This window comes from Bombina bombina, chromosome 5 (genome assembly GCF_027579735.1).
Source record: "Bombina bombina isolate aBomBom1 chromosome 5, aBomBom1.pri, whole genome shotgun sequence".
In the NCBI taxonomy this organism is placed as follows: Eukaryota; Metazoa; Chordata; class Amphibia; order Anura; family Bombinatoridae; genus Bombina; species Bombina bombina.
This window is the reverse complement of record NC_069503.1, coordinates 133,057,499-133,072,389: the sequence shown is the minus strand read 5'-3', so window position 1 is coordinate 133,072,389 and position 14,891 is coordinate 133,057,499. Positions and strand designations below refer to the sequence as shown.

Sequence of the window (14,891 nt, the reverse complement as noted above, 5' to 3'; positions counted from 1 at the left end):
TGAGCTATCTCTCCCCCCTCCCCCCCCTCCTCTTTTGAGCTATCTCTCCCCCCCCCCCCCCCTCCTCTTTTGAGCTATCTCTCCCCCCCCCCCCCCCTCCTCTTTTGAGCTATCTCTCCCCCTTCCCCTCCTCTTTTGAGCTATCTCTCCCCCCTTCCCCCTCCTCTTTTGAGCTATCTCTCCCCCCCTCCTCTTTTGAGCTATCTCTCCCCCCTTCCCCCTCCTCTTTTGAGCTATCTCTCCCCCCTTCCCCCCTCCTCTTTTGAGCTATCTCTCCCCCTTCCCCCCTCCTCTTTTGAGCTATCTCTCCCCCTTCCCCCTCCTCTTTTGAGCTATCTCTCCCACCTTCCCCCCTCCTCTTTTGAGCTATCTCTCCCCCCTTTCCCCCTCCTCTTTTGAGCTATCTCTCCCCCCTTCCCCCCTCCTCTTTTGAGCTATCTCTCCCCCCTTCCCCCCTCCTCTTTTGAGCTATCTCTCCCCCCTTCCCCCCTCCTCTTTTGAGCTATCTCTCCCCCCTTCCCCCCTCCTCTTTTGAGCTATCTCTCCCCCCTTCCCCCTCCTCTTTTGAGCTATCTCTCCTGTACACACGGCCCCGCCCCCGGCACGCCCACATCATCCCCGGCAAACCCTGTTCTCGGTGGACACAGTTGATGCAGAGAGATGCTTCTAACTGATCCTCACGCACCACTGTAAGGGTCCAGGTCTGGTGCCAGCTGTCAATGTAACTCACGTGCTGCTGCCTAAACTACGGAGCCACATGTGAATGTAAGCTGATCCTCACACGCCACTAACTATGCTACTAAGCTGATCCTCACTACTGGCGCACAGGATCAGCTTACATTCACATCTGGCTCCGTAGTTTAGGCAGCAGCACGTGAGTTATATGGACAGCTGGCACCAGACCTGGACCCTTACAGTGGTGCGTGAGTAGATTGTGGCGCATGAGGATCAGTTAGAAGCATCTCTCTGCATCAACTGTGTCCACCGCGAGAACAGGGTTTGCCACGCGCCACTGTAAGGGTCCAGGTCTGGTGCCAGCTGTCAATCTAAGGCCAGGTGTGTTTGTCCTACTGTGCATGACAGCTTCGGACAAACACACTTGGCCTTTTATAATATAGGATAGTGTAGTGTTAGGTGTTAGTGTAACTTAGGTTAGGTTTTATTTTACAGTTACTTTTGTATTTATTTTAGCTAGGTAGTTATTAAATAGTTAATAACTATTGTACCTAGTTAAAATAAATACAAACTTGCCTGTAAAATAAAAATAAACCCTAAGCTAGCAACAATGTAACTATTAGTTATATTGTAGCTATCTTAGGGTTTATTTTATAGGTAAGTATTTAGTTTTAAGGAATAATTTAGTTAATGATAGTAATTTTATTTAGACTTAGTTAAATTATATTTAAGTTAGGGGTGTTAGGGTTAGGGTTAGACTTAGATTTAGGGGTTAATACATTTAGTATAGTGGCAGCGACGTTGGGGGTGTCAGATTAGGGGTTAATAAATGTAGGTAGGTGGCGGCGATGTTAGGGATGGCAGATTAGAGGTTAATAATATTTAACTAATGTTTGCGAGGCGGGAGTGCGGCGGTTTAGGGGTTAATATGTTTGTTATAGTGGCGGCGACGTTGGGGGCGGCAGATTAGGGGTTAATAAATAGTATGTAGGTGTCGGCAATGTTGGGAGCAGCAGATTAGGGGTTAATGCATATAATGTAGGCGGCAGTGTCCAGAACGGCAGATTAGGGGTTAATAAGTGTAAGATTAGGGGTGTTTAGACTCGGGGTTCATGTTAGGGTGTTAGGTATAGACATAAATTTTATTTCCCCATAGGAATCAATGGGGCTGCGTTACTTAGTTTTACGCTGCTTTTTGGCAGGTGTTAGACTTTTTCTCAGCCGGCTCTCCCCGTTGATTCCTATGGGGAAATCGTGCACGAGCACGTACGACCAGCTCACCGCTGACTTAAGCAGCGCTGGTATTGGAGTGCGGTAATGAGCAAAATTTTGCTCAACGCTCACTTCTTGTCTTTTAACGACTGGTTTGTAAAAACCTGTAATACCAGCAGTGTAGGTAAGTGAGCGGTGAGACAAAACTGCTCGTTAGCACCGCATAGCCTCTAACGCAAAACTCGTAATCTGGGCCATAGTGTGTTGTCATATCTCTGCTGTTTAGTTAGGGTTTGACTTGGTAAAACATATTAGAACAGCTCTTTGTATTTCAAGATATCTGGACAGCTTGAAATAGTCAAAGCACTAAATTAAGAGTGTCACACACAATTATCACAGGTGGGTAAAATATCCCATGTATTAATGAAACCTTTATTTGAAATAAATGATAGATCTTTAATGTTTTTATAGTTGCACGCTTTCTTATTACTATAATCTATTCATTGTGATACAAATTAAGTCTTAGAACAAATAGGTTGGCTATAAATAAAGGCTGATTAATAAATAAGTCCAAAAGTAGTCACAAACAAATAAAAACAGCAGCACCATGTTACTGTTGTAAAATCAATGCATGCTCACCTTGTATTCACATGTGCGGGACTGTGTATTGTAATTAAAATAAAGAAGTATCAGAAATGTATATATCTTGGCCCTCCCTGATAATAATTACCAGTGAATAATCCTCCCCCAAGGGGCATGGATAGAACTGTGTATTTACCACAGAACACGCCATTGCTCCTTCCTAATCAGCATTTAATCTGCTAAATGTTGGCCTTTGTTCCTGCGCTGTGAGTTGTGAAACCCCTGTTTTAGTAGATCACAAACAGTTTAAAGGGGCAGTGTACTGTAAAACGTTTTTTTCCTTAATGTGTTCCCAGTGACTTGTTATGCCAGCTGCAGTGTGTAAAATGAGAAATTGCTCCTTTTATGTTTTTTATGTTATAGATGGATTTGCTCTTTGACACCACAACCCATCAAAATAGGCTAAGCTTGCAGACAGATCAGACATCTTTATTTTAAGCCTTAATGGGATAGAAAAGTCAAAATTACACATTTGCATAATTCAGATAGAGCATGTAACTTTAAGAAACGTTTTCTTCATAAATGGAAAGAGTCCACAGCTGCATTTATTACTTTTAGGAAATAGGAACCTGGCCACCAGGAGGAGGAAAAGACACCCCAGTCAAAGGCTTAAATACTCCTCCAACTTGCCTCATCCCCCGGTCATTCTTTGCCTTTCGTTCCAGGAGGTTGACAGAGAAGTGTCAGAAGTTTATTTCTCCTACATTGGTGTATCCGGTCCACGGCTTCATCCTTACTTGTGGGATATTCTCAATCCCTACAGGAAGTGGCAAAGAGAGCACACAGCATAGCTGTCCATATAGCTCCCATCAGGCTCCGCCCCCCCCAGTCATTCTCTTTGCCGCTCTAACTAGTAGCATCTCCACGGGGGTGGTAAAGAGTATGTGGTGTTAGTTGTAGTTTTTTATTTCTTCTATCAAGAGTTTGTTATTTTAAAATAGTGCCGGCTTGTACTATTTACTCTGCAGCAGAAAGTGATGAAGATTTCTGCTAAGAGGAATATGATTTTAGCACCAGTAACTAAAATCCATTGCTGTTCCCACGCAGGACTGTTGAAACCAGAGAACATCAGTTGGGGGGAACAGTTTGCAGGCTTAACTGCTTCAGGTATGATCAGTCATTTTTCTAACAAGACCATGTAATGCTAGAAGACTGTCAGAAATTCCCTCTGGGATAGGTAAGCCATTTTTCTTGGACTCAAAATGATGGCTTATATTAAGGGCTCTAATGCTGGTTGACACTATTGTGGGCTTAATCGATTGCTTTTTAGCATATTTTTCACTATAAATAATGTGTTTTTTCAGACTTTAAAACACTTTTGGGGTTTAATTTGCGCCTGGCACTTATTTGGACACCTAATCTAGTCAGAAAGGCCCCTCCACTCTGGAATGCAGAGGGAGGAGGCCTCATTTTCGCGCCTCAATTGCGCAGTTGTTTTGACAAGGCAGTTCATGCAGCTTCACGTGGGGAGTCCAGAGGCATCAGAAAGGACTTCAGAGAGGCTTATTTCCTACTTAAATAATCCCTAAGGAAGGTAAAGGCCACAGTGGAAGCTGTGGCATAGTACTGTAGTGTGTTAACCGGTTTACTGCTGTTATTAGCTCCGGTTTGGGCATTAAGGAGTTAATTGGTCTGAAAATTTGTGTGCAATCTTTTCAAAGCATTAAGACACTGTGGTGAAAATTTCATTAAAATCGGATGTTTATTTGATGTTTTTTTGATGTTTCAGTAATAAAGTGTGCACTTTTATTATTTAAAGAGACCGTAACGTTTTTGCCAAAAATAAATTTTATTGCATTAAAGTTCTATTTAAGTCTGTCAAACATGTCTGAATCTTCAGATAGCCTATGTTCTGTATGTTCAAAGGCCAAGGTGGTTCCCCCATTAAATTTATGTGTGAAGTGTGCCATAGCGTCCAAACAGCTTAAGGACCGTACAATCACACTTAAAGATATAGCCCAAGATGATTCTTTAGCTGAAGGTAGTGAAGATAGCTCGCTATCCTCTCCTTCTGTGTCAACACCAGCTATGCCCGCGCAAGCGATGCCCAGTACATCTAGCGCACCAATTGCGATTACTATGCAACAGTTAGCGGCAGTAATGGATAATTCTCTCTCAGCATTTTTATCCAAACTGCCAGCTTTTCCTAGGAAGCGTGATTGCTCAGTTTTAAACACAGAAAATGAGCAAGCAGACGCAGAGGATAATTTATCTGTAGTGCCCTCACATCAATCTGACTTGGCGGTGAGGGAGGGCCTGTCTGAGGGAGAAAAAGTTTCTCAGCAGGCAGAGCCTGATACCATAGCATTTAAATTTAAGCTAGAACACCTCCGCGCCCTACTTAAGGAGGTCCTAGCTACACTTGATGATTGTGATCCTTTGGTGATCCCAGAAAAATTGTGTAAAATGGACAAATTCTTAGAGGTCCCAGTACACACTGATGCGTTTCCGATACCTAAGAGGGTGGCGGATATCGTGACTAAGGAGTGGGAGAAGCCAGGTGTACCTTTTGTTCCCCCTCCTATATTTAAGAAAATGTTCCCAATTGTTGACCCCAGAAGGGACGCGTGGCAGACGGTCCCCAAGGTAGAGAGAGCAGTTTCAACGCTAGCTAAGCGCACGACTATACCAATAGAAGACAGTTGCGCTTTCAAAGACCCTATGGATAAAAAAATTAGAAGGTTTACTTAAGAAAATTTTTGTTCAGCAGGGTTTTCTTCTTCAACCAATTTCTTGCATTATTCCTGTAACCACTGCAGCGGCTTTTTGATTTGAGGAACTAGAAAACTCGCTCCAGAAGGAGACTTCTTATGATGAAGTCATGGACAGAATTCACGCCCTGAAGTTGGCTAATTCTTTCATTACAGATGCCGCTTTCCAGTTAGCTAAATAAGCGGCGAAAAATTCTGGTTTTGCAATCGTGGCGCGCAGAGCGCTGTGGTTAAAATCTTGGTCGGCGGATGTGTCGTCCAAAACAAAATTGCTTAATATTCCTTTCAAGGGTAAGACCCTATTCGGGCCAGAGTTGAAAGAAATTATTTCAGATATCACTGGGGGAAAGGGCCATGCCCTTCCACAGGATAGACCTTTCAAAGCTAAAAATAAGTCTAATTTTCGTTCCTTTCGCAATTTCAGGAACGGACCGGCTTCTACCTCTACAGCAACTAGGCAAGAGGGTAACGCATCCCAGCCCAAACCAGCATGGAAACCATTGCAAGGCTGGAACAAGGGTAAACAGGCCAAGAAGCCTGCTGCTGCTACCAAGACAGCATGAAGGGGTAGCCCCCGATCCGGGACTGGATCTAGTAGGGGGCAGACTTTCTCTCTTTGCTCAGGCTTGGGCAAGAGATGTCCCGCACCCCTGGGCACTAGAAATTGTCTCTCAGGGGTATCTTCTAGAGTTCAAGGACCTTCCTCCAAGGGGAAGGTTCCACATGTCTCGCTTATCTTTAGACCAGATAAAGAGACAGGCATTCTTACATTGCGTAGAAGACCTTTTAAAAATGGGAGTGATACACCCAGTTCCAACAGCAGAACAAGGACTGGGTTTTTACTCAAACCTGTTTGTAGTTCCCAAAAAGGAAGGAACTTTCAGGCCAATTCTGGACTTAAAAATTCTAAACAAATTCCTCAGAGTTCCATCATTCAAAATGGAAACCATTCGGACAATTTTACCAATGATCCAGGAGGGTCAATATATGACTACCGTGGACTTAAAGGATGCGTACCTGCATATTCCTATCCACAAAGATCACCATCAGTTCCTGAGGTTCGCCTTTCTGGACAAGCATTACCAGTTCGTGGCTCTTCCCTTCGGATTGGCCACTGCTCCCAGAATTTTCACAAAGGTGCTAGGGTCCCTTCTAGCGGTGCTAAGGCCAAGGGGCATTGCAGTAGCACCTTACCTAGACGACATTTTAATACAAGCGTCGTCCTTTCACAAAGCAAAGGCTCATGCAGACATTGTTCTAGCCTTTCTAAGGTCTCACGGGTGGAAGGTGAACATAGAAAAAAGTTCTCTGTCCCCGTTCACAAGGGTTCCCTTCCTGGGAACAATAATAGACTTAGTAGAAATGAAGATCTTTCTGACAGAGGTCAGGAAGTTAAAACTTCTGAACACTTGTCGAGTTCTTCAATCCATTCCTCAACCCTCCATAGCTCAGTGCATGGAGGTAATAGGACTAATGGTTGCGGCAATGGACGTGGTTCCCTTTGCTCAAATTCATTTAAGACCATTGCAACTGTGCATGCTCAAACAGTGGAATGGGGATTATGCAGATTTGTCTCCCCAGATTCAAATGGACCAGAAAACCAGAGACTCACTCCTCTGGTGGTTGTCTCTGGATCACCTGTCTCAGGGAATGAGTTTCCGCAGACCGGAGTGGATCATTGTCACGACCGACGCCAGCCTCCTAGGCTGGGGCGCGGTCTGGGAGTCCCTGAAGGCTCAGGGTCTATGGTCTCGGGAAGAATCTCTTCTCCCGATAAACATATTGGAATTGAGACCGATATTCAATGCGCTCCAGGCATGGCCTCAACTAGCGGAGGCCAAATTCATCAGATTTCAGTTGGACAACATGACTACTGTAGCGTACATCAATCATCAGGGGGGGACAAAGAGTTCCCTGGCGATGAGGGAGGTATCCAAGATCATCAAATGGGCAGAGGATCACTCCTGCCATCTATCAGCAATTCACAGCCCAGGAGTGGACAACTGGGAAGCGGATTATCTGAGTCGTCAGACTTTCCATCCGGGGGAGTGGGAACTTCACCCGGAGGTTTTTGCCCAGTTAACTCAACTATGGGGCATTCCAGATCTGGATCTGATGGCGTCACGTCAGAATTCCAAAGTTCCACGTTACGGGTCCAGGTCCAGGGATCCCAAGGCGACATTGGTAGATGCCTTAGTAGCGCCTTGGTCGTTCAATCTAGCTTATGTCTTTCCACCGTTTCCCCTTCTCCCCCGGCTAGTAGCCAGGATCAAACAGGAGAAGGCTTCGGTAATTCTGATAGCTCCTGCATGGCCACGCAGGACTTGGTATGCAGACATGGTGAATATGTCATCGGTTCCACCATGGAAGCTACCTTTGAGGCAGGACCTTCTAATTCAAGGTCCATTCGAACATCCAAACCTAGTTTCTCTGCAACTGTCTGCTTGGAGATTGAACGCTTGATTCTAGCTAAGCGTGGGTTTTCGGAATCAGTTATAGATACCCTGATCCAGGCTAGAAAGCCTGTCACTAGGAAAATTTACCATAAGATATGGTGGAAATATCTTTGTTGGTGCGAATCCAAGGGTTACTCATGGAGTAAGATTAGGATTCCAAGGATTCTATCTTTTCTCCAAGAAGGATTGGAGAAAGGTTTGTCAGCTAGTTCCTTAAAAGGACAGATATCTGCTCTGTCGGTTTTGTTACACAAGCGCCTGGCAGCAATGCCAGATGTTCAGGCGTTTGTACAGGCTTTAGTCAGAATCAAGCCTGTCTATAGACCTGTGGCTCCTCCATGGAGTCTAAATTTAGTTCTTTCAGTTCTTCAAGGGGTTCCGTTTGAACCTCTACATTCCATAGATATCAAGTTACTATCTTGGAAAGTTTTGTTTTTGGTAGCTATTTCTTCTGCTAGAAGAGTTTCTGAATTGTCTGCTTTGCAGTGTAATTCACCTTATCTGGTGTTCCATACAGATAAGGTTGTTTTACGTACCAAACCTGGTTTTCTTCCAAAAGTGGTTTCCAATAAGAATATTAACCAGGAAATAGTTGTTCCTTCTCTGTGTCCTAATCCAGTTTCTAACAAGGAACGTCTGTTGCACAATCTTGATGTGGTTCGTGCTTTAAAGTTCTATCTAAAAGCAACTAAAGACTTCAGACAAACATCGTCCTTGTTTGTCGTCTATTCTGGCAAGAGGAGAGGTCAAAAGGCGACTGCGACCTCTCTGTCCTTCTGGCTGAAAAGCATCATCCGGTTGGCTTATGAGACTGCTGGAAGGCAGCCCCCTGAACGAATTACAGCTCACTCTACTAGAGCTGTGGCTTCCACATGGGCTTTCAAGAATGAGGCTTCTGTTGAACAGATCTGTAAGGCAGCGACTTGGTCTTCACTGCATACATTTGCCAAATTTTACAAATTCGATACTTTTGCTTCTTCTGAGGCTATTTTTGGGAGAAAGGTTTTACAAGCAGTGGTGCCTTCCGTTTTGGTTACCTGACTTGTTCCCTCCCTTCATCCGTGTCCTAAAGCTTTGGTATTGGTTCCCACAAGTAAGGATGAAGCCGTGGACCGGATACACCAATGTAGGAGAAAACAGAATTTATGTTTACCTGATAAATTTCTTTCTCCTACGGTGTATCCGGTCCACGGCCCACCCTGGCATTTGGTCAGGTTTAAATTTACTTTTGTAAACTACAGTCACCACTGCACCCTATGGTTCTCTTTTTCTCCTAACCGTCGGTCGAATGACTGGGGGGGCGGAGCCTGAGGGGAGCTATATGGACAGCTCTGCTGTGTCCTCTCTTTGCCACTTCCTGTAGGGATTGAGAATATCCCACAAGTAAGGATGAAGCCGTGGACCGGATACACCGTAGGAGAAAGAAATTTATCAGGTAAACATAAATTCTGTTTTTTGTAGTAGTACTCTTCGACATGGGACAGGAGTTTTAAGTAATCCTGTCAGTCTCTCAGTGAGGGCTTGGATGAATGTTAGAGTCCGGAGATGCATGAAGAGTCTGCAAAACCATCCCAACTCATTTTAACAACTCCACAAGCGATCAGCGTTGTTGAACTTCGCTGCCTGCTTTCCTCTCTAAAGTCCATGGCGGAGGCGAGGCTACTATCAGTCACACTTGAAGGGCCGTTTTACTTCTTCATGATTGTACTGTAACTCATTTGTTCCTGCGAACTCACATGAAAAATACAGTGTCTCATTGGGACTCCTTTAGTATCTTGGAATCAAGGGTTAATATCTCCTGAGGGGGGTTATTGAACAGTGTTTTTTTTAATCACGTTTGTTATGTGATTCAATCTGCTTATGTGTAGTGTTAACTGGGCTCGTGGCGTTTTGGAATAGAACATCCTTTCGAAGTGACGCGACCTTACGGTTGGGCGCGCTTTTTTTTAGCCTGTATGGTTCACCTTGTGACCGGTCATGTTTACATTCTGGTCCCCCATTTCCGCATTACCGACTCTGTGGTGACGGAAAATTCTAGTCCACTGGTGTCTGGTCATAGGACCTGGTGAGTGCCCCAGCCATTGTGGGGGTCAGGTGCCGTTTTAATTGTTTTATGTATAGTCCATTTTTTTGTATCCTTTATCCAGTTATGGAGGATGCTGACGTTGCGATTGTTCAACTTTCAGATTCAGATTATTCATCCTGTGGCGAATGTGAATTGGCCCCATTGACTCAGGTCAGTCCGTTATGTTCTTTAGGCCGTCCTAGAGCTCCTTGTTCCTCTGGCTCGGGGATTCAAGGGACTGCTGAGCCATCCGCCTCGGGGGGCCCTGTCCTCCGGGAGGCGAGTTCCCTACCGCTCCCTACTACTACTACACATGCGGGTAACCCAAGTTTGTTTTTTCCTCCTCTGAGGTTGGATCGTTCCCCCTGGAGGTTGTGGCACGTTTTCGCTTTTACATACTTTTGGAGCTTGCTAGTCTACATAGTCCAGATGTTTATTTGCGATTTGTGCTCTGCCCGATTGCCCTAGGTCTCTCGGCCACAGGAGGGCATGTGCAGTTCCCTGCGGGTATAACTGTTCCTGAGTGTTGTGCCTTTCGTTACAGGCTGGTTCGCCTTCATGTTCTACTCAGACACGTTTTTGAGCTGTTTGGGGACCCTATCCTTCTCGGCTATGGAAATCATCAGTCTCCTCCTTTGAATGGCTCTCCTCGTTGGACATGGGGGGATGACGTAATCTCCTTTAAGTCTTGTTATCGAGATCCTTCCCAGTTTTGTTGGAGGCGCATAGTTTCCGTTAGGCTGGACCTCTCTCTGTTTTTCTTGGGCATTAACCCTCGGGTTGCCTGTTATTTTATTTTATCCGGTTAGGATGAATTTTCTTTTTCATACTATGTTTCCTGCAAGAGATCGATACTTGCTGTTTGCTTCTACGGAAGTTATTCGGGACACGTTAGTCCCATGTTTGTCTTTTTTTTTTTAGCCAGCTTGGCAGTTATGACCCTGGTTGCAGGTTGGTCCTGCTTGGGTACAGATCTTCTGTCTCGCGGCTTATTCAGACACATGGCGCCTATTATACCTTGCTTGTCAGGTTGGGGTGCTGAGTGCTCTCAATATTATTTATGTTTCTTGTTATTTGTTTCAGCTAAGCGTTCTTCAGAGGACTTGCGGGTCCGTGCGGCCCTCGGGATTGTTTCAGTCCTTAAATAGCCGTCTCTTTGGTGACTGGGTCAGTGAATTTTGCTGCGTCACTCTCTGTTGCTTCCGATACCCTCGGAACCTAGAGTATTCCTTCCCACGTGGTGGGAAGGTTAGAGGGTTTAGCGCATCTTTTCCGCCGGTGGGGCAGTGTTGCTCTAGGAGGCCCTGGGAATTGTCCTTTTGGGACTTGTTCCTTTAGTGGTTCTCTTCTTCATTGAGACCTTCTTGGACTCTGTCCATTTCTCCTTGTGGATTGAGTCTCCTTCGTGGGACTTGGATTCCCTTCGGGAGTTGGTTTTTCCTTTTTCGGGACATCAGACTGTGAGGTCTTTTTGGGCTTCGGTTAGGGGTCCTTCCCCGGTGCTTGGAACACTGCATCTCCTTCTTGGGTTTGAAGAGGTCCTAGTGGTTTTCCACTCATATGGTTCAGGTTTTGCCATCTAGTTGGCATCCAAACCCATGTTTTACTGTCCTCTGACTTCGAATCTGAGGTGATGTTGAGGCTTGCTGTTGCTCTGTTCGGGTGACTTGTCCTCACTGTTCCCCTTGTGTCTGGGGCTCGGGGCTAGATGGACAGCTAGCTCAGCATACTAAGGCTCTGTGGCTACTCTGTACTGTAGCAAACCAAGGGTTGCTAGTTCGATCCCCAACGATGTCTACTCAGCCTTTCCTCCTTTCGAGGTTGATAAAATGAGCAGGGTCTTAAGTCCCTTTAGGGGATTAGCCGTGCTTTTCAAGCACAATTTTGTTAATGTTGCTTGGACGCCTGTTGGCTCTAGTGTCCTTTTATGGCCTTGGGAGACCTTGGCTCTTTGGAGTGTCTTGGCTCCTGCAAGGGGTGGTCTCTTACCTTTGGGTCAGGACTTGCAAGGACTTTTTGCTCTTGTTATCCAGGTTATTCTGGATTTTTCCCTGGGAGGTCTGTTTTTTTATATCAGACGTGGGATTTATGTTTCTGGAAGATTGTTTAATCTAAACATTTGTGGGGCCCGGGCTTCCTGTCCTGATCTTAGGTTGTCGAGGGTTTTACTCAGCGTTTTCTCTTTGTGGATCCCGCTGTGGGATGTTACTAGACCTTATGATCCTAAAACTGGCCGGGCGGTTCCAGTTTACAGGGTACTTGAGCTTAGCCCATATTCTGTCTGTTCTGTTTTACAACTTGGCCAGATTTACTGAGAGCCGGGACTCCTTGGGGCTTGTCTTGTGCTGTATGATACAGTTCCCTTTGTACAGCCAACTAATGTGACCTGATGGTGGGCTTTCCTGTCTAGAAAGCGGAAGGTTTGCGGTTGCTTAGCTGTCACTCTTGCGCCTGGTATGTGTGCTAGCACGATGGTGTTTTAATGGGACCTGATGGTGGGCTTTCCTGCCTAGCAAGCGGAGGGTTTGTGGTTCCTTAGCTGTCAGTGGTCTTGTGTTCTCTCGGTTCTTCCTTCGACTTCCTGTCTTATGGGCAGGTGTTTATCGATGCTTTCCTCTTCAGGGGGCTCGTTGTCCTCCTTACGGAGGTGTGGTTCCTTTTTTTTTTTTTTAGGGGCCTCTCCTGTGTTTGGGAGGTTGGAACAGATGTTTTATCTGGTTCAGAGATTGGTCTGCTCGTTGAGTTTCTTCCTTTCCATCTGGGGAGCTGCTGGCTCCGCATTGAGACTTTAGTTGGATGGCTTTGCTAGATCTCCTTGGGTCTAATGCCTGCTCGATTGTCTCTAGGTTGAAGTGGCTGTGTCCATTCTTCCGCCTTTTTGGGGGCCGGTCTTGGGGTTCCTTTCTGTTTCCTTGCTTTCGGATCTGCTGTTGCTTGTGCTGGTCCGGCTAGGTGTAGGATCTGTTGTTCATCCTCAGGTCTTGGGGGTGCCAGTGGACCTTTTTTTTTTTTTTTTTAGGTTCTGTGCCTCTCCCCCCTTTGAGATCTGTAAGTAGGCCTTGCGGTCTGGATTGCCTGGAGTGTGTCCTCTGTCTTGGAGGTTGGGCAATCTTCTATTTTGTTCAGCCGCTTTTTCCTTACGGATGGTGTTTTCTCTGTCTCTTCCTACAGATGGTAGCGTGTTACTGGACTCAGATGTTTATTTTTCTGAGTTTGCTACTTGTTATTTTTCTTTTCAGTCTCTGAGTTCTGACGTTTTGAGGACTTTGTCTTCAGCTGTCTTTTTCTGTGCTGTTGCATGATGTTTGGGAGATGTTTCTTCTCCTTGATGATGCCCGGTTGCTCCTTGTAGGTTGGGCGTCGTCTTCCCTTGTTCTCGGGATCCATTCGGGTCTCTGTGGACTTGGCCTTCCTTTGAAGGGGGTTTTTCCTTTATGGATTTTGCTGTACCTTTTGGGTATCCCTTTGGCTTACCCTTGTCCTCTCCCTTTTGGGGATTTTGGTACTATACTAGTAAGGGTTGTGTGGGGGCCGACTGCTGGGCGAGTTCTCCTGGAGGAGTGTTGGCTTAGTGTGTCTGCTTTGCAGTATCTAGTTAGGCTTTCGGACTATCTGCGGGTCAGTGTCCTTGGGGCCTTTTCCTTCTAGTGTTTTTGCCCGGCTCTGACGAAGCGGGCTTTGGTTGGGTTGTGGTTTTTTCAGGCCTGGTACCCTCAGAATGGGCCGCCTATTGTACCCTCCCGTTTTTGCATTCAGTCCTCTAAGCTTGGGTATTGTTTTCCCAAAAGTAATGAATGCAGCTGTGGGCTCTTTCCATTTATGAAGAAAAACTTAAATTATGCTTACTTGATAATTTTCTTTTCTTCAGATGGAAAGAGTCCACAGCTCCCCACCCTTTTTTTTCTGTCGGGCGTCTCTTATTTTTTATTCTTCTGGCACCTTTTCACCCTGGTATTTCTTCTACTGTTCCTTGTTCCTCGGCAGAATGACTGGGGGTCGAGCGAAGTGGGAGGAGTATTTAAGCCTTTGGCTGGGGTGTCTTTTCCTCCTCCTGGTAGCCAGGTTCTTATTTCCCTAAAGTAATAAATGCAGCTGTGGACTCTTTCCATATATGTATGTGTGTGTGTGTATATATATATATATATATATATATATATATATATATATATATATATATATATATATATGTAGGTATATATGTGTGTGTGTGTGTGTGTGTGTGTAGGTATATATGTGTGTGTGTGTGTAGGTATGTGTGTGTGTGTGTGTGTGTATATATATATATATATATATATATGTGTGTGTGTGTATATTTACCTATTGCTGCCCAACGCTACTTGAGTTGCCCCCTGGATGAAAACAAGGCTCCGCATTGCGCCTTACCTGTAATACCAGCACACATAATGTATTCGTGTAAGTTCAAATGTGCGCTTAACTTGTAATCTAGCCCTTTACCAGATCTATACACTAAGGGTTACCTGGCAATGTAGATTTGTAGGTTAAGAGTTATGAATGTCCCCTTTAGAACACATTGGAGTATACTTTTTTTTTAGTGTGATGTATGACATCTGTCCTAACAAAAAGCCTCCACTGTTGCATTTGCAGCTAGCCGATCTGAACAAGAGAATGCCAGCAGAGGCCTGCATGCCTTCTGCCAAGGTGGTTTCACGGAATCAAAGGTATGAGCGTCAACCAGCTCTAAGACCTGCCACACCCCACACCATCACTCTGCAGCCGTCGTCTTTCAGAAACCTGCGTCTGCCCAAAAGACTCCGCCTCATTTATTTCTTTGCCAGGACAAGGCTTGCCCAAAGAATCATCATGGTAAGATAAGTGGCAAAGAATAATCTTTATGTAGGAGAAAAGCAAACTGTGGGAAAGAAACTAGTAGAAATGTACATAGCTCCATAAATTTGTATTGCCAATGTAAAGCTTAGAAGCCAGACCATTTTAGGTTCAGAACCCTGGATAGCGCCACCAATTAGCAAGCGTAACCCAGGTTCGTAAACAAAAATGGGCCAGCTCCTGAGTTTTACATTCCTGTCTTTTAAATACAGATAGCAATAGATTCTATCTGAATCATTAAAGAAAAAAAATGTTTAGTATCAATTTTTAAATAGGTTAAAATTA

The 14,891-nt window shown here is 45.1% G+C and overlaps 1 protein-coding gene across 3 annotated transcripts in view; it reads left to right on the top strand.

The window, feature by feature from the left end:
- Window positions 1-14,891, top strand: part of SCAP (SREBF chaperone) — a 490,982-nt gene that overhangs the window by 344,831 nt on the left and 131,260 nt on the right. For all 3 annotated transcript variants that reach the window (XM_053713699.1, XM_053713698.1, XM_053713700.1), the window contains one exon: window positions 14,367-14,585. In XM_053713699.1, coding sequence (XP_053569674.1) covers window positions 14,367-14,585 — 219 coding nt within the window. The remainder of the gene's footprint in view (window positions 1-14,366; window positions 14,586-14,891) is intronic.